General features: G+C 41.2%; 1 protein-coding gene across 1 annotated transcript; it reads right to left on the bottom strand.

Moving 5' to 3' along the window:
* Positions 1 to 1,299: 1,299 nt before the first annotated feature.
* Positions 1,300 to 6,840, bottom strand: proza (protein Z, vitamin K-dependent plasma glycoprotein a). The gene is made up of 9 exons (XM_058652491.1): positions 6,707 to 6,840; positions 5,521 to 5,666; positions 4,525 to 4,685; positions 4,423 to 4,447; positions 4,221 to 4,334; positions 3,983 to 4,114; positions 3,776 to 3,891; positions 3,578 to 3,695; positions 1,300 to 2,978 (listed from the first exon to the last, which is right to left on the bottom strand). The coding sequence occupies exons 2-9, from the start codon at positions 5,597 to 5,599 to the stop codon at positions 2,440 to 2,442; spliced, it is 1,284 nt and encodes a 427-aa protein (XP_058508474.1). The 5' UTR covers positions 5,600 to 5,666; positions 6,707 to 6,840; the 3' UTR covers positions 1,300 to 2,439.
* Between the last annotated feature and the right edge of the window lie 7,549 nt (positions 6,841 to 14,389).

Raw genomic sequence — 14,389 nt, forward strand, 5'->3', positions numbered from 1 at the left:
TTCATGACCAATATACTGCAGCTCCATCAATCTGCAGACACAATAACTGATTTCTCCTCTGTGTCAACATCTCTGCATCCCAGGTCTCTTGGTGTGTCCCTGTTCTTCATCTGTGGACCGATCATTTTTCCATCTCTGCATCCCAGCCATTTGTTTTCGAATCCTGTCAAACATCTCTCACTCAGCCACCTTTTCCTGTCCTCTGCTTTATCCCCCCCCCAAGCCATTACAGCAGTTGTGTGATATTTAAGTGAGACATTTCGTGGCCTCAGTATAGACAAAACTGAAGTTCATCTGAACCTGTTCATCTGAGTGTGTTTATATATGTAAGCTTGAGCATATAAATGGAGCTGGCAGGACCAGAGAGCGGGAACAGACTCAGGAAGGAAGGAGCTCTGCTCATATTAATCTCCACTGGACGGCCCAGTAAAGGAGCAGAGCCATTTTTGGGAGCGTGGAACCATCTCCTAGGTGAGCACCATGGCAACAGCCAAAGTGGGCCCCAGCTTTCAGCGCTGTCCTTTTCAAACGCCTGATCAAAAGTGGCAGGCCAGGTTTTTTTTTGTTTTGTGGCGTCTCTCACTCCCCCTCATGCCCATTCTTCCGCCTCTCCTTTTTTTCTTCCTGTGTGACATGGTCCTGGCCTTGTTCACCGGGGAGGCTGTGAGAAGACTGCAGAGGGCAAGTGTCTGTGGGAAAATATTGCCAGACAACACAGGGGTATGTGACAGGGAGGGCAAGTAAATATCTCCTGTGTGGGACAAATTAAAGATATACAACTTGTTTACATAGATGGTTTTCATTCATCAGCATTTATCAAATGAACATATGAGCAACAAACAAAACAAAATGCACTCAGGTCTATATTACTTTTCATAACTTTATTAGGCTTTATTGCTTGATACCTGCAAACAGGCCTTGAATTACTTACAACAACTGGTTTTATTTTAAATATAATGTCAACTTTGAATATTTGTCCATGCACCAATGACTTGTTTGTTTGTTATCCTGAATGTCTTCAAATGATGGATTTTGATGAAGGGTGATGTATCCAGATGTAGAACAACATTTTTGGGGGGGGCATTTATCTTGATAACTCGATAAGAAGTAATAGTACCTCATGTAGGTCTCTGTTACTGTGTCATTAACTGTATTAAGTGTCCTTGGCAGAGATTTGTACTCTAGGTCTCATCTATACCTCCACTATGTCATATAATAACATTACTTCCTAATGACACTGAACCTCAGTAACTTTTTGCATTTTCATGAAATACTATAAAGCACAACATTACTCACATGTGGTGTTGAGTTTTTATTACATTCAGAGAGTAGTGATCACCAGGAATGTTACAAGGAGCATGTCACCCAGTACAGTAGTCACAAAAAAAACAACATGACTTAAAGGTTATAAGGTATTTCCACATCACAAAACATACACTGAATAATTCACTCAGTCTCATGCTGCTGTGTTTGTCCCTGCGGTTTGACGCTCATGCAGTCACATTCAGTGTTTATGTTCACAGAGAGCCACCTTGTGGATAAATGAGGATGTCCATGGAAAGCAGTGGATGTTGTTACCATAATTCTAACAACTGAGCTTCGACTAAACCCCGCCCCCTTAGTTCACTCAAACAGGCCACAATTAAAATGGTGACAAAAGTGAGGGGGAAAAAAGTGGGACATAATTTATGTACGACGAGTGGATGTTGTCTTGTCCCAGTGTAGGACTATTAAAGGATTATCTTATCTTATTAGGCTATAGCTTGGATGGAGCTTAGTGGTCTACTTGTCTAGATCATTTGCTTGTGTACAAGTGCAGGCATTTCTAATGATATGATGATTCAGTTGTTTGTGGCATTTTCATGTTGATAGAACTGGATGTCGTCTATGACCCGGTGTGTTTTGAAAGTGTTTTAAAAGACGTCGTCATGATGAGCAGTGTGCAGTTTCTGAGCTAATGATACATCCCTATCGACACTAATGTTGGCATCAGTGCAGTTAGTTAACTTTAGCAAGATAGCAGAGTCACCTTTGACCCTATATAAGACATGTCCTGGATGTGTCCTCAGATCTGATCACAAAAACCATGTTCAGAAGTGGTTTGAGGACACATGCGGCCACATTCCTGAGCTGCATGACCGCAATCGGTCCTCAGGGCGGACCCGCAATAACTCCACAGAAACTTTATGATCACCATAGCTTTTTTATGGACTTGCTATGATTTGCCTGGCTGCATTTGAGGGCGGGGCTTAGCCACAGATTAATTGGGAAATGGGTAATGGGTATTATCACAAGACAATAAAAGGAAACACTAATAAGAAGATTGAGCTACAGGTGCACACATGGAGACATTCACCTGATTAACTTTTTTTTTAATGATATATTATCAGCTGCAATATCCTATATATGTAAACCAAAAAGCTACTGACTGACTCACGCTTAGCGGGTGCCCATGAGAGACTGCAGCCAGCCACTGTAGCGTGACACTTTCTGGAAGATGTAACCTTTGCTGCACTCAGCCCCAGGCGGCTGGCTCACCACCCCAGTGAGGAAGAACACCTCCCTGTGTAAGGTGAGCAGGGGGCTTCCAGGGCTCATGGCACAGTCAGCATTAGTTTGAGGAACAGTGCAGCCCATTTTATTGGTAATCAGGTTTGGGTGAGTCTCCACACACTGAGGTAGTTGCTTGTATGCCAGGTGGTTAAGAATGAGCGGGCCCTGGAGAGCAGATACTTCTTGTTTGGATTCTTTCCAGCCGGTGATCACAGCGGGGCTCTGTCCTGTCATCAAGACGCGCTCTGCAAAGTCTTTTTCCGGCAGACAGGCGGCGATCACACCCTTCTTAAAGACGATGCGATCACGGAGCTGGACCACGGCCAGGTCATTTTCAGGGCGGCCCTCCACATAGCGCGGGTGGACGTGGACTAATTCTACATGCAGCGTCTGCTCTCCCTCTTCATTGTCGGTTCTGACCTTGCCTGTGGAGGCGCAAGCATGGATGGCATCACTCAAACTCATGTGCACATGCTACAGTATACAGTAGCTCTGCAATGATTTATCAATTAGCTGATTCACAGATAATTAATCTTCACAAAATTAGTGATAAAAGTTATGACAAATATTAACTCTTAAACTGTCGAGACTAAGACTCTAATCACAAATCACAACAATCATTTCACTATTTCATTCTCATAATTAGTCTTGCCATTACTACACATTGAGATAATTTGGCAGTGAAAATGGAGAATTCAGGCCAACATGTGTATTTTCCCACTCACAGTAATGTCAGTACCTGAGCTATGTACTGTACATTAAGTTCACATAAAAGGTCAAAAATGTTCATACATTGTAAACTGCATCAATTCAGAATTAGACATAAAAAGCCTTTCTATTTATATAAAAAAGATAACCTTGTATTTATATAAAACCATAAGAACAGTAAATTGTGACCTTCGGGAGCCACACCCAGTTGAACACTATCCATCTTCTATACTTTTAATGTTACAATTAAATTATAATTGTGGTTACTTGTTGATGGACATGTGTGATTTTGTGTGTGTTTTTTTTTCCTGCTTACCAACAGCCACTTGGAAGGTAGCGTGTTTTTTGCCACACTGAGCTGAGGTCAAAACCAGGTTCTCCTTCAGAATGACTCCACTGCAGAAACCTGCTGAATCTGAAGTCTTTAGAAGAGCCTGCAATCAGCACAATTCAACTTTTTGTTAGAATAATTACCTTAAGGGGCGCCTGTAATGTTTATTGTGTGTGTTGCTACCTGCCAGGGACACTCTGAAGACATACAGTTGAGTCCCTCATAGTTATTTTTCTGGTTGAGTTGCTGTCTGTCATCCCACTGACGCAGAGAGTTCACTTTACCACAGGCATAACTGACTAAGAGAGAAATGCAAAACAGTTATCTTTTTTGTTTTGTTTTGGCTCATTTGATTATTTGTCCGTCTTCCATCACTGGAAACCGACCTACCTGCAGGCTCACACTTGTTTCTGTCTCTGCTGAGCTTCCATCCATGGGCACAGGAGCACTGATAGGACATGTAGCTTGGTTTACAGAACTGAGAGCAGCCCTTGTTCTTTTCCAGGGTGCACAGTGTCTGGTCTGCATCATGGAAGCAGAGAGAGGGGAAGGTTGCAGAGCTCACACACCACACAAGCAAATGTACAATTACGGTCACACACACAACTTGCGAGCATCTCCACCTCACCATTTTCACAGTGGACCCCTGTGAAACCCGCCTTGCAGACACAGTCGTATCCTCCCACGCTGTCCGAACAGAGTGCTCCATTCTTGCAGGGTTTCTCCGCACACTGGTCTCCGTCTAAGCACAGACGGCAAGTCTGAGGTGACCTAATGCAACACTAATAACTGTGCAGAGATGGAAAAATCATTTTTAATCGAGCACTTACCAACGTAGACCGACCAGAAGATGTCCTGCAAGAGTAAACATGTGAGATAAGTGCACAGTTCAAGCTGCACAGTGGCTGCGAGGTCATAGACAAACCGCTCACCGTGCGGTATGTGTCGTCGAAGAACTTTTTGGCTTCATCATAGGAGCACACCCTCTCCATGCAAGCCTGCTCCAAGTTGGAATACTGGGAAGGGTTACTGTCATCGACGGCCCTCTTCTGACGTGAGATCACCGCGCTCGCCTGCTGCTTATCCAGAAACACTGAAGAAACAGTGAATGTGCAATTTCAGCCACTAGGTTTTCTCTCAGTCAGTACTATTACAAAATAGGTAATTTGATGATATCAGGAAGAAGTGTCGAGGAAATTGTTGTCTTGTTTGGTTCCTCACTGTGTTCGCACATTAAAGTGCATGATTTTTCATAGAGGATTAGCCCCAGAATTTATAGCAGGAAAACACAAATGACATCATTAAAATCAGTTTCCTTGAATAGAATTTCTATAGATTTCCAGTATGGAAATGTATTGACTAATGTAAGTGCACTGCTCCACAAAATGTGTTATTTACGTATATCGTCAGCCATCCAGTAAAAAGCTGATAACTAAATCTGAGCAGTTCAGAGTTTGCAAAGAAAAAAAAGTAGCATTTATTTATTTAATTATCACAGATGTCAAAGATTTACAGTGCAAATACTACATTTGTTTGCTTATTTACAATATTTGTCTGTGTGATAGGGATACGCCATATATTTAGTTTCATCATTTAGGTATTTCAATTCCAAATTCCAAAAATTCAGTTTGCCATATGTGATTGGACGGACTATTGGTTAAACAAAATGCATCTTATGTAAAAAGATAGATTTTGTGACATTTCACAACCCACAAATGTTTAAATTACTTAAGAAAACTAATAAATTACACTAAGTGACAATGAAAATAATCATCAGCTGCAGCCCTGCAGGTTATCAAGACTAATTTAAAAATCACAATATTTAACCATGTACATCATCTGCAGCCTGCTGCGTCTCTGTTGAACTCAACTGCTGACATCTTGACCTCACTTGTTCCTCTCTCTCTGCATCACTGGCTTTTGCTCACCTGTGTGTGGGACCTGAACGGCAGCCACTGTTCCCACCAGCAGACACAGCAGAGCGGCAGAAGTGCTGGAAGAGCCCATGGTGACACTGAGGTGTGACACAAATGCCAGTCAAGTGGTCGCTGCTACAGGGAATCGATGAGTACACCTAAAACAAAATCATTTGAAAAAGATGATGACATTGAAAATGAATGAACTTTTAGTGCCCTTCATTAGGTTAATCAGTGAGTGCCTCTTTTTTTTTTTGGGCAACAGCTGTTTGTTAAGTTGATTAAATGAAACTACAATTCTTCAACACTAGCTTCTTAAATGTAAATATTTTCTGGATTCTTTGCTCCATACAACAAAGAAATCCTTAAAACTGAATCATTTTCATTTGAGAACATCATCATTTCCAGGTTTGACAAACATTGATCAACATTTTCTGACATTTCATGGACCAAACAATTACTTGACTCAGCTCTAATTTTTTTTGTATGGAAATAAATAAATAAGGGCTTTTAGCAGCAAATTATTGTGTGAAAAACAATTTGAAACCATAGATGTGTCTGAGCTTATGTGATATGCAAGCTTTGTCAGAAATTACATTTATGTGCTGTTATATTGAAGTGGAGATTATTAAGCTACTACAGATATATATGGTGAAGTGTTTTGTGTCCACATCATAAATATCAGGGCTGTGACGAGATGCTTTGGTAAAATCATAAAACTGACTTATTATTAATTAAATTAAAATAAAACAAGATATATTTGCCATATCTTCCAGTACTAGATATAAATCAATGGTTTCATTAATAACAGCTTATACACTGTTTATAACCTATGCCTAAACAAGACAGTGATGCTGAAGATGACTGTTGCTGCATCATCATGGGGCCTGCCACAGGCCGTTTGTTTGTTTGTTTGTCTGTTTATTTACTTACCTGGTAGTCAACAAACACAGTGTGTCTCTTCAACATAAACAGGGTTTGAAATAAGGCGTTGGCCCAGCATTGTTTAGGAAGCTAACGCTGTGTGTGACCGCTCAGACAACGTTAGCTCATGTGGTGGTGTAGCAAAACAAAGATGGAGCCACTCACATCTGCTGAGCTAAATGGTACGCAGCTCTTTTTTCGTAACGGCCGTTTATGTGTAACATGAGCGAAATATACAATAACAACAATAACAGCAGAAATGTTTGGTTCCTACCGATAAAGTACGGAGTGAGCGCAGCTTCAGAACCGGCCTTTACCCTTCCCTTGTCCCGCTACAGTCTCCTGTAATGATCGGGCATGAAGACCCAAACTAACGGATGATGAGCGCGGCTGTTTACTGCTGCTGGGAGATGTAGTTACAAAGGTTAGCCATTAGAGGGCGCCATCATACAAAGCTGTCTCTACTGTGCAGTACAGTGGCGTTTATGTTGGCCCGCAAGTACAATCTAATAAAAACAAATACAAGACAAGATAAGATGATTGTGGGATAGAAGTGATTCTTATTTATTGAATCTCCAAAACCAAAGCTTATGTCTTGATGAAATAGTAGCAGCATCTTATTCAGTCACATAAATGTAAACAGCATGAGCAATAACATAATAATACACAGCAGAGTCTATAAAGGCACCGACACAAGCGCTTTATGCCTCATTGGTCTTCTGTAGTGAAGTGACTTTTTATTGGCTTGTAACCTTATTTGCCCTATTTATTAGTAAACCATATATGGGAGTTTATAAACATTGGATTTCTCATAATAACCGACTTTACTGACATTGCAAACGGCTTTTTTCTGTCAAAAATGTTTTGAATTGAATTGAATTTTTTTTCATTGATGAGTAGACTATTATAATTTCCCTTAGAATTGCTGTTATCTATTAGGTTTAATAGATATGACCCCCCCCCAAGGTGAAAACATGGATGGAGCAAGCCAAGATTAATTTGTACCAAATTTAATGAAACTTGGTGGGAGCTTGTAGTAGCCCAAGACGAACAAAAAGTACATTGGAACCACAGCCTTTTGGAATAAAAAAAAAATGTTTAGAGGATACTAATGGTCTTTAGGTATTCAAAGTCAAGCTATGTTTTCCGTTAACATAGTAACAAACAGTGTATTTGTGTGACAAGGTCAGCACTGACATCACCATGTGCACAACCAGCGCTTTGTTGTTGTTGTCAGGAGGCAGCCTGAGACACGGACACTCACCCTCACGCAATAAAATCTACACTTGTGCAAGCGTATGACATCTGAAGAATATTTGCCACTTTATGTCAGCGTTGTACCAAAGCGTGTACCAAAGTCGATAGAGAAAATCAGTGATTTTTTTTTACTTCATGGCACAAAACTGCTGTTGATCCACTTCCATCAACAAATGTAGGTGTTTTATGTTTTATGTTTTATGGCTTCAGATTTTCAGATTCCTTGTTTGGATTTATCTAAGTGACACAACCTTACTAAACGAGGCAGCAGTAGACCAGCTCAACTGTAAGACTTACATGTTGGAAACTTTTACCCCCAAGCCGCTATGTAATTAAAATAAAAACAAAAGTATTATGGTAAAACTAGCCTCTTAATCTTTATGGTGTATTTTCATGCAGAAATCTATGAGCCCATGTCTGGAAAGCCTGTGCTCAAATACTTAAAGACATAGAACAAATATTTAGGAACGACACTTCTGTGCTATGGTGCTGGAGACTGGGATGCCATTGGCTGTGATCGATAACAGCAAGCCTAACTGCTCACAAACACGCATGAGTCCAGACAACCGCAAACAACCAACGGGCAGATTGGAGCTCTACATAAATCAACTAAAGCAGAGACAAGTGAAAACCAAAGTGAGCAGGGGGATTAGATGGAAATTGTTGACAAAACCTGGAGCAGGGATGCGGGAGTTTTTGGCAATATGTGGAATAATTAATATCTACACTGAGAATGCAAAAACATTTGGATCACACAGGGAGAGTTATCAGCCACAGAGCCAGTATTTACAGAAGTTGCATATTGAATACCAAACTGTTGGTGGCAAAGTCCTCAAACCTAAATGATAAGAAGGTCTGAAAGTAGGTCATCAAAGACACAGCTTCCAAAGCCAAAGTTGCTCCTCAGTGGCTTTATTCAATAGTATTGTTTGTGAGAACAATGCAATTTGCAGACAGGGCCTTGGGGCTTTCGACTCAGCTGCAGCCGTGTTAACTGTCTCCATTTCCCAAGTCAATGATGTAGGTATTACGAGAACTTGCTCAGACCGGCTGGTCTCATGGTGCTGGACAGGGGCAAGAGCTGGGCTGCCCAGTCCAGGGAGACTAACTCGGGGGTGGGGAGCGTGGAAGGACAGCCTGCCCCGGCCTGCACAGCACCAGCTCAATGTGTAAATGACCAAGATTGTGGTAATATCTGTTTTGAATGGTGTGGTCTTGAGATGAAACCCAGAGTTATTGCTGAGTACATACACATGTTCATACATGTTGACACTGGTAACACTGTATACACTCATCATACAACAACATATTAGGCACACAGGTCATGAAGTGGTCAGTGTACAAATACTTTGTTACTGTACTCAAGTACAAAATTCACTGCACTTACACGGCACTGTAAACACACTGTACTTTGTTATCTATATTTCTAGCAACTTTTACTGTTACTCCACTACATATCCTCTAACTGTCTTTGTTACTCGTTACTACCAAATAAAATCAGTAGAGAAGAGTTCTAGAGTTGGTAATGGTCTGTATTTTTATAGAGCTTTTCTAGACTTGAGCTGGGAGTGGTAACCAGTGTCTGTTGTAGTAGATTTGAATGGGTTTCAATTAGCACATTTAGCACATGAAGAGCCAAAAACACACAAATGTGTCTGAGTGTGTTTAAGGGTTAGTAAAGTGACAGGTGAGGGTATGTTGTACGTTGTATGACTCTTGATAAAGATACCACTGTGTTCAGCACGTGCTGACTTGCCAATCCTTCATCCATGTTGTGTTTTATTCAGCATTCTGCTGTTGTATTCTCTTTCCCTCTCTCCCTCTCTGTTGCTCCCTCTCTTCTCAATCCTCTCATTACTCTGTGAGCACGGGCTCATAATTGGAGGAGAGCTGGAAAGAGAGAGCAGAGCGGCGCTCACGTGTGACCTTGATGAACCAATCATCTTCAAATCCAGAGTCCAATTTTACAAGCTCGCAAAACAAACAGCTCAGCCATCAGAGGAGACATCCATAATTAATGTCACCTGATACTTGACAAGTTTCTGATAGATTTAACACGAGGGTGAGACAAAATACCAGGGACTCCCTGCATGATGCCTTCAATACACTTCAATACTCCTTTCTGTGTAGTCACTTGTTTCTACTTTTTTTTTGCATGTCTATCAGTCCATCACTCCACAACTTTGGTCCAGATGGGCATTCCTCAACAACTATGGGATCAATCCCAATCACTCTGGTGACTGTTTGTCATTATCTGTCGTCTTAGACAATAAACGCCCCCAACTCTCTCGGCCGTCTGGTGTGGCTGTTCAGAAAAGCTATTTCCCTCGATAGCTCATTTTTAAGAGCAAATATTATAAGAACAAAAATCAGCCTTAAAGCTACCAGTATGTTTCCTTTTTCCTCAGAAACACTTGGATAATTGAATCGCTTGAGGAGGCCCGTCCCTTGATACCTTTTGGGGGTACTTCTTTCATTTCTTACACAAACAACATCAAAAGTCACCTGCCAAGGGACCTGTCATGCAAAGAACAGAAAGATGTGGTCTCATAAATCCTATGTATTTTTCAATTTAATTTTAATACATTAATATTATAGTGCAGCACCCGTTCAATGCATTTCTTGTCCGTACAATGTCGTTGTTGCCACTGCACACACTGGCGTGTTCTTTTAGCAAAAGAACATTCAAGTGTTGTCATTTTTACTACCATGGTTGCCACGGCAACCCACATACAGATCAAAGGAAGGCGAGGGTGGCCTCTGTCTCCTTTAATTTCTCCACGAGAGACAGGTGAAACAGGACATGAAAAAAGTCTTGTGTAGGGATACATGTCACATTTCTCCCCCAAACATCGCCAAAGTCACCAAATTTGAAGCCTGTCAAACTAATCGTTGGACAGTTAGGCAATTATAAGACAGACAGATGTTCCTTTAATTAATATGGCGATGATTAACTGCACATATAGTTTCAATAGATGCCCAATTCTTTTGACACACAAAAGCCCTCACCTTAAACATAACCATTCATTCATTTAAACTGGGTTGGAGGCACAACTTATAGATTCTATAAGGAACGTCCACCTGGACATAGTTTAGTGGAGTTGGTGTGACCACTGTTAATTTAGCAATACGACAAAATAAGCTGTGACCAAGCGTTACTGCTGTGTAACTGCTTTGACTTTTTCCACTTGTTGACAGATATTCAGTAGTTCTCATCTTCTCAACGGTGAGACTCACCTCACCATTTCATACTGCGTCAGGTAACTATGTGTACTTTGTAAACTAGAAAGGATCTCATTCTTCCAGTAAAATAATGCACACAACCAGAACTCAAGATTTTTCCCTTTTGTTTTACATTTAATGAAGTATCATTTTAAAAAACATAAAATGTAGGTATATAATTTCATGAGAAAAATTTCTGCACTGTTTACCATTAACACATGTTCATTATATCTTGCAGATCGCAGTGGATCTACAAAGGCATAAAACACTTAGTCACAGGTATCTGTAACTAAAAAATATAGTATTTCACATTATGATTACAGGCCGGATTGGACCTTCTGGTGGGCAGATTCTGGCCCGCTGGCCCCACGTTTGACACCCTTTCCATAGACTGTAAATAAAAAATGGACATTTGAAAAGTGAAGCCCAGGAGGTTGGACAGAGGTAGCTGTTAACCACCAGGGGGCAACGCCACTCAAACTCAGTTTGAGTGGGGTCTATGGGAAAATGAGCCCACTTCTCACGTATAATTTATAACACCAGTAAACATTCTCCAGTTAGTGTAGTTTCAGGTCCTCCTCAAATAAAACATAATGACAATTTTATAAAGTATGTCCCATTTAGGGCAACACAATGGCACAGCTGTAGAAACATGGGGCTTGACATAAGGCGTGAAGTGAGTATAGACCATAAATGTTTCACAGTAGCCCTTTAAACAGATCCTCCAACGACAGCATAGATTTGTGTTGTCCTGCTTAACGATAAGCAGTCACTCATACAAATCAACTAACACAATGACGATGTGTGGCATTTCAAGCAAAAAGGTCACAGCACGTATTCGCTTTCACACATTTGAGCATGTCCACATGCGGTGGTTCAGTTCAGTGAGGAGCTGCAGTGTGAGGTCCCCACGTAATATGTGTCACGATGATGTAATGGCAACACACACACACACACACACATACAGACACACTAATGATCTGCATGGATCTGTACCCTGACCTCATACACATGTGTCGCCGCAGGTAGCAAAGAGGTCAGGTGGAATTATGGCCACAACACATAACACGTGTGACCTGGCCTGGTTTGGTGCGGAAGAGCAGCACCACGTTACCGTTACATATGAAAAATGCTCGCACACATATACAGTCAACGTATGTTGAATCCAACTGCACACAATGACCGTCGCACAACACAATCACGCCTGCATCGAAGCACGGGCAGATTGTGTGTAATTGAGTTTGCTTGACAAGGACCAATGATGATGTTGTATTAAGTACTGGAGAGCAGGCAGGCACAGCCCCTGTGGGGGTCTTTCACAGGTACGTGCTCTGCTCTTGAAGAATCACCTTCCCCCTGTCCCACATTTCTCTGTGATCAATTCACGTCAGCAGGACATATTTTATTTAACACTTAATCGTGGCGCTCCCCTTTCCCCGCGTCCCCCGCAGCTCATTTGTTCACAAGGAGGAGAAAAGAATTAGGAGCGTGTGATTGCTCCTTTTCACTCCTAGATAACCTCGCCGCTTCCCCATTTTCTGCCACCATCCTAAAACGGATTCAAGTGGTGTTCTACAGGTGCAGGTCAGCCATTATTGTATGGTCTTCTAATCAATTCTTCTTTTCATACCCTGCCCTGCTGTCTGATGAGAAAAGGAGACTTGAGACTCTGTAATTGAAGCTCTGACCAGGATGCTCATGCTCCGTCCTCAAGCTTGGTGACTCATGACTTTTTTTTTTCGTTGCCTCTGCCTCTTACTTTACGTCAGACTAAGCTCATCTGCCCCCAGATTCTGGCCACAGACACATGACCTACCTGTAGTGTCTGCAGTACCTGGTGGTGTCAAGCGAGTGCTCACTACCAAATGCAAGTCACCCCCTCATAATTCTATTAAAGTACCTACAAAGACAGTCGCCTCAATGTTTTAAAGCGAGCCACAACATTCTTGAGATAATCTGGCTGAGTGCACATGTGGTGTACTTTTATGGACACTTGATGTCCAGAGTGGTTAATACCAGTCTTTAAAAAAAAACATAATAAAATAAAAAAGTCTTGTTTTAATGAGGAGCCAAAGACAATTTTCCACATTGTTGACTATAAAGTTTAGCCTGACCAACCTCAGCAGAGCATAGTGTGGTTTTGTTTGCCTGCTCAGATCTGTGGAGGGGTTTCCATGGCCCTGGTTGTGCCTAAGAGTCACAGATGGACATGATGTGTCACTGTACTCATGTCAGAGTTTTAGTGACGTCTGCTTTCTGCACATGTGAAAATTCCCTAAAACGCCAGGGAGGATCATTACAACATACTGAGTAATACTCACATTACTGACCCCACAATGTAAAACTACTCTTCATTTAAATGAAAAATCTCTTTATCTTTATAAAGATATGTTTATCTTGTCTTTATTTATGTTACATTTATATTCAGACTCTTCCTCAAGCAAAGTTTCACAAGCCAAATGTACAAGGTAATGACTCCTTTGAGGGTATATGAAATATATTATTCTTCAGTTATTGACAACATTTCTATAAAATATTGGTGGTTTACTAACAGTGCATCCATCTATCTTGTACTGCGTGTAGTAACCGTCGCCATAAATTAGGGTAACAGTGCAACATTTCATTGAAATGTAGTGGAATACATTATATGGCGTAAGCTATAATGTACATAACTGAGGTGAAGTGCAAATACATCACAATTGCATTTTCTTTATGCACAATGTATAAGCTCAGCATTTCTGAAAGAGAGAACATGTATTGGCTGCAGTATATGAAATGCACAGTTGCTATGGTTTCTCCTTTTCTTTAGAAATCGAATGTTTTCAGTAGTAAGAAGCGTTGCCAAAAGAATGATTTTGGGGAATAAACTTGTAAACAAAACAACCTTGTGTACACCTTATGCTCACTATGGTCTACGAGCTTCTGTTTGGTCAAACAAATAAAAGATGAATCACAAAAACAAACCGTTGAACCCATAAGGTGAATAATGAATTCAACTGTGGCCTTCATGTCATGAATGCTGTGAGAATTTTTTGAAATGAAAACACAACACTTTCCACTGTCAGTCCTGCGCTCATTAACACATCTTAGCTGCAGATTCAGACAGTTCACACTGCATGACAAATTAGACCAAATCCCAACCCCCACCAGTATGCTTGAAATGTTTGGATCCACATACTCATTGCTTAGTTAGAAAATAAAGACGGGGGACATTGACAACCGAAAACAAAATGACAAGGGCAAATGCACTGTCCTTTTTCACAGACAGCCTAACAGTCCATTTATCTTTTCTCATCTGTCACATCTGCCCCGCCATCAGTTTTATCATTCTCCTGTGTTCACCCCTCTCTCTCTCTCTCTCCCCTCCATGTCGCCTCCACTCTTAGTCTCCGTCTCTCCCTCAGCTTCTGTTCTCTACAGTGCCCTTGCTCTCCATCTACGTTCCTTATTTCCCTCCCTCTCTCCTCCTCCTCCTCTT

The sequence above is a fragment of the Solea solea genome, chromosome 16 (genome assembly GCF_958295425.1).
Source record: "Solea solea chromosome 16, fSolSol10.1, whole genome shotgun sequence".
Lineage (NCBI taxonomy): Eukaryota > Metazoa > Chordata > Actinopteri > Pleuronectiformes > Soleidae > Solea > Solea solea.

Bases quoted from the DNA above. Each gene is read 5' to 3' on its own strand.
- proza (XM_058652491.1), bottom strand. From the start codon at position 5,599: ATGGGCTCTTCCAGCACTTCTGCCGCTCTGCTGTGTCTGCTGGTGGGA. The intron at 4,686-5,520 runs GTGAGCAAAAGC...CTGTTTCTTCAG, and splicing joins CGTTCAGGTCCCACACACAG to TGTTTCTGGATAAGCAGCAG. The intron at 3,892-3,982 runs GTAGGTCGGTTT...TTTCTCTCTTAG, and splicing joins AAACAAGTGTGAGCCTGCAG to TCAGTTATGCCTGTGGTAAA.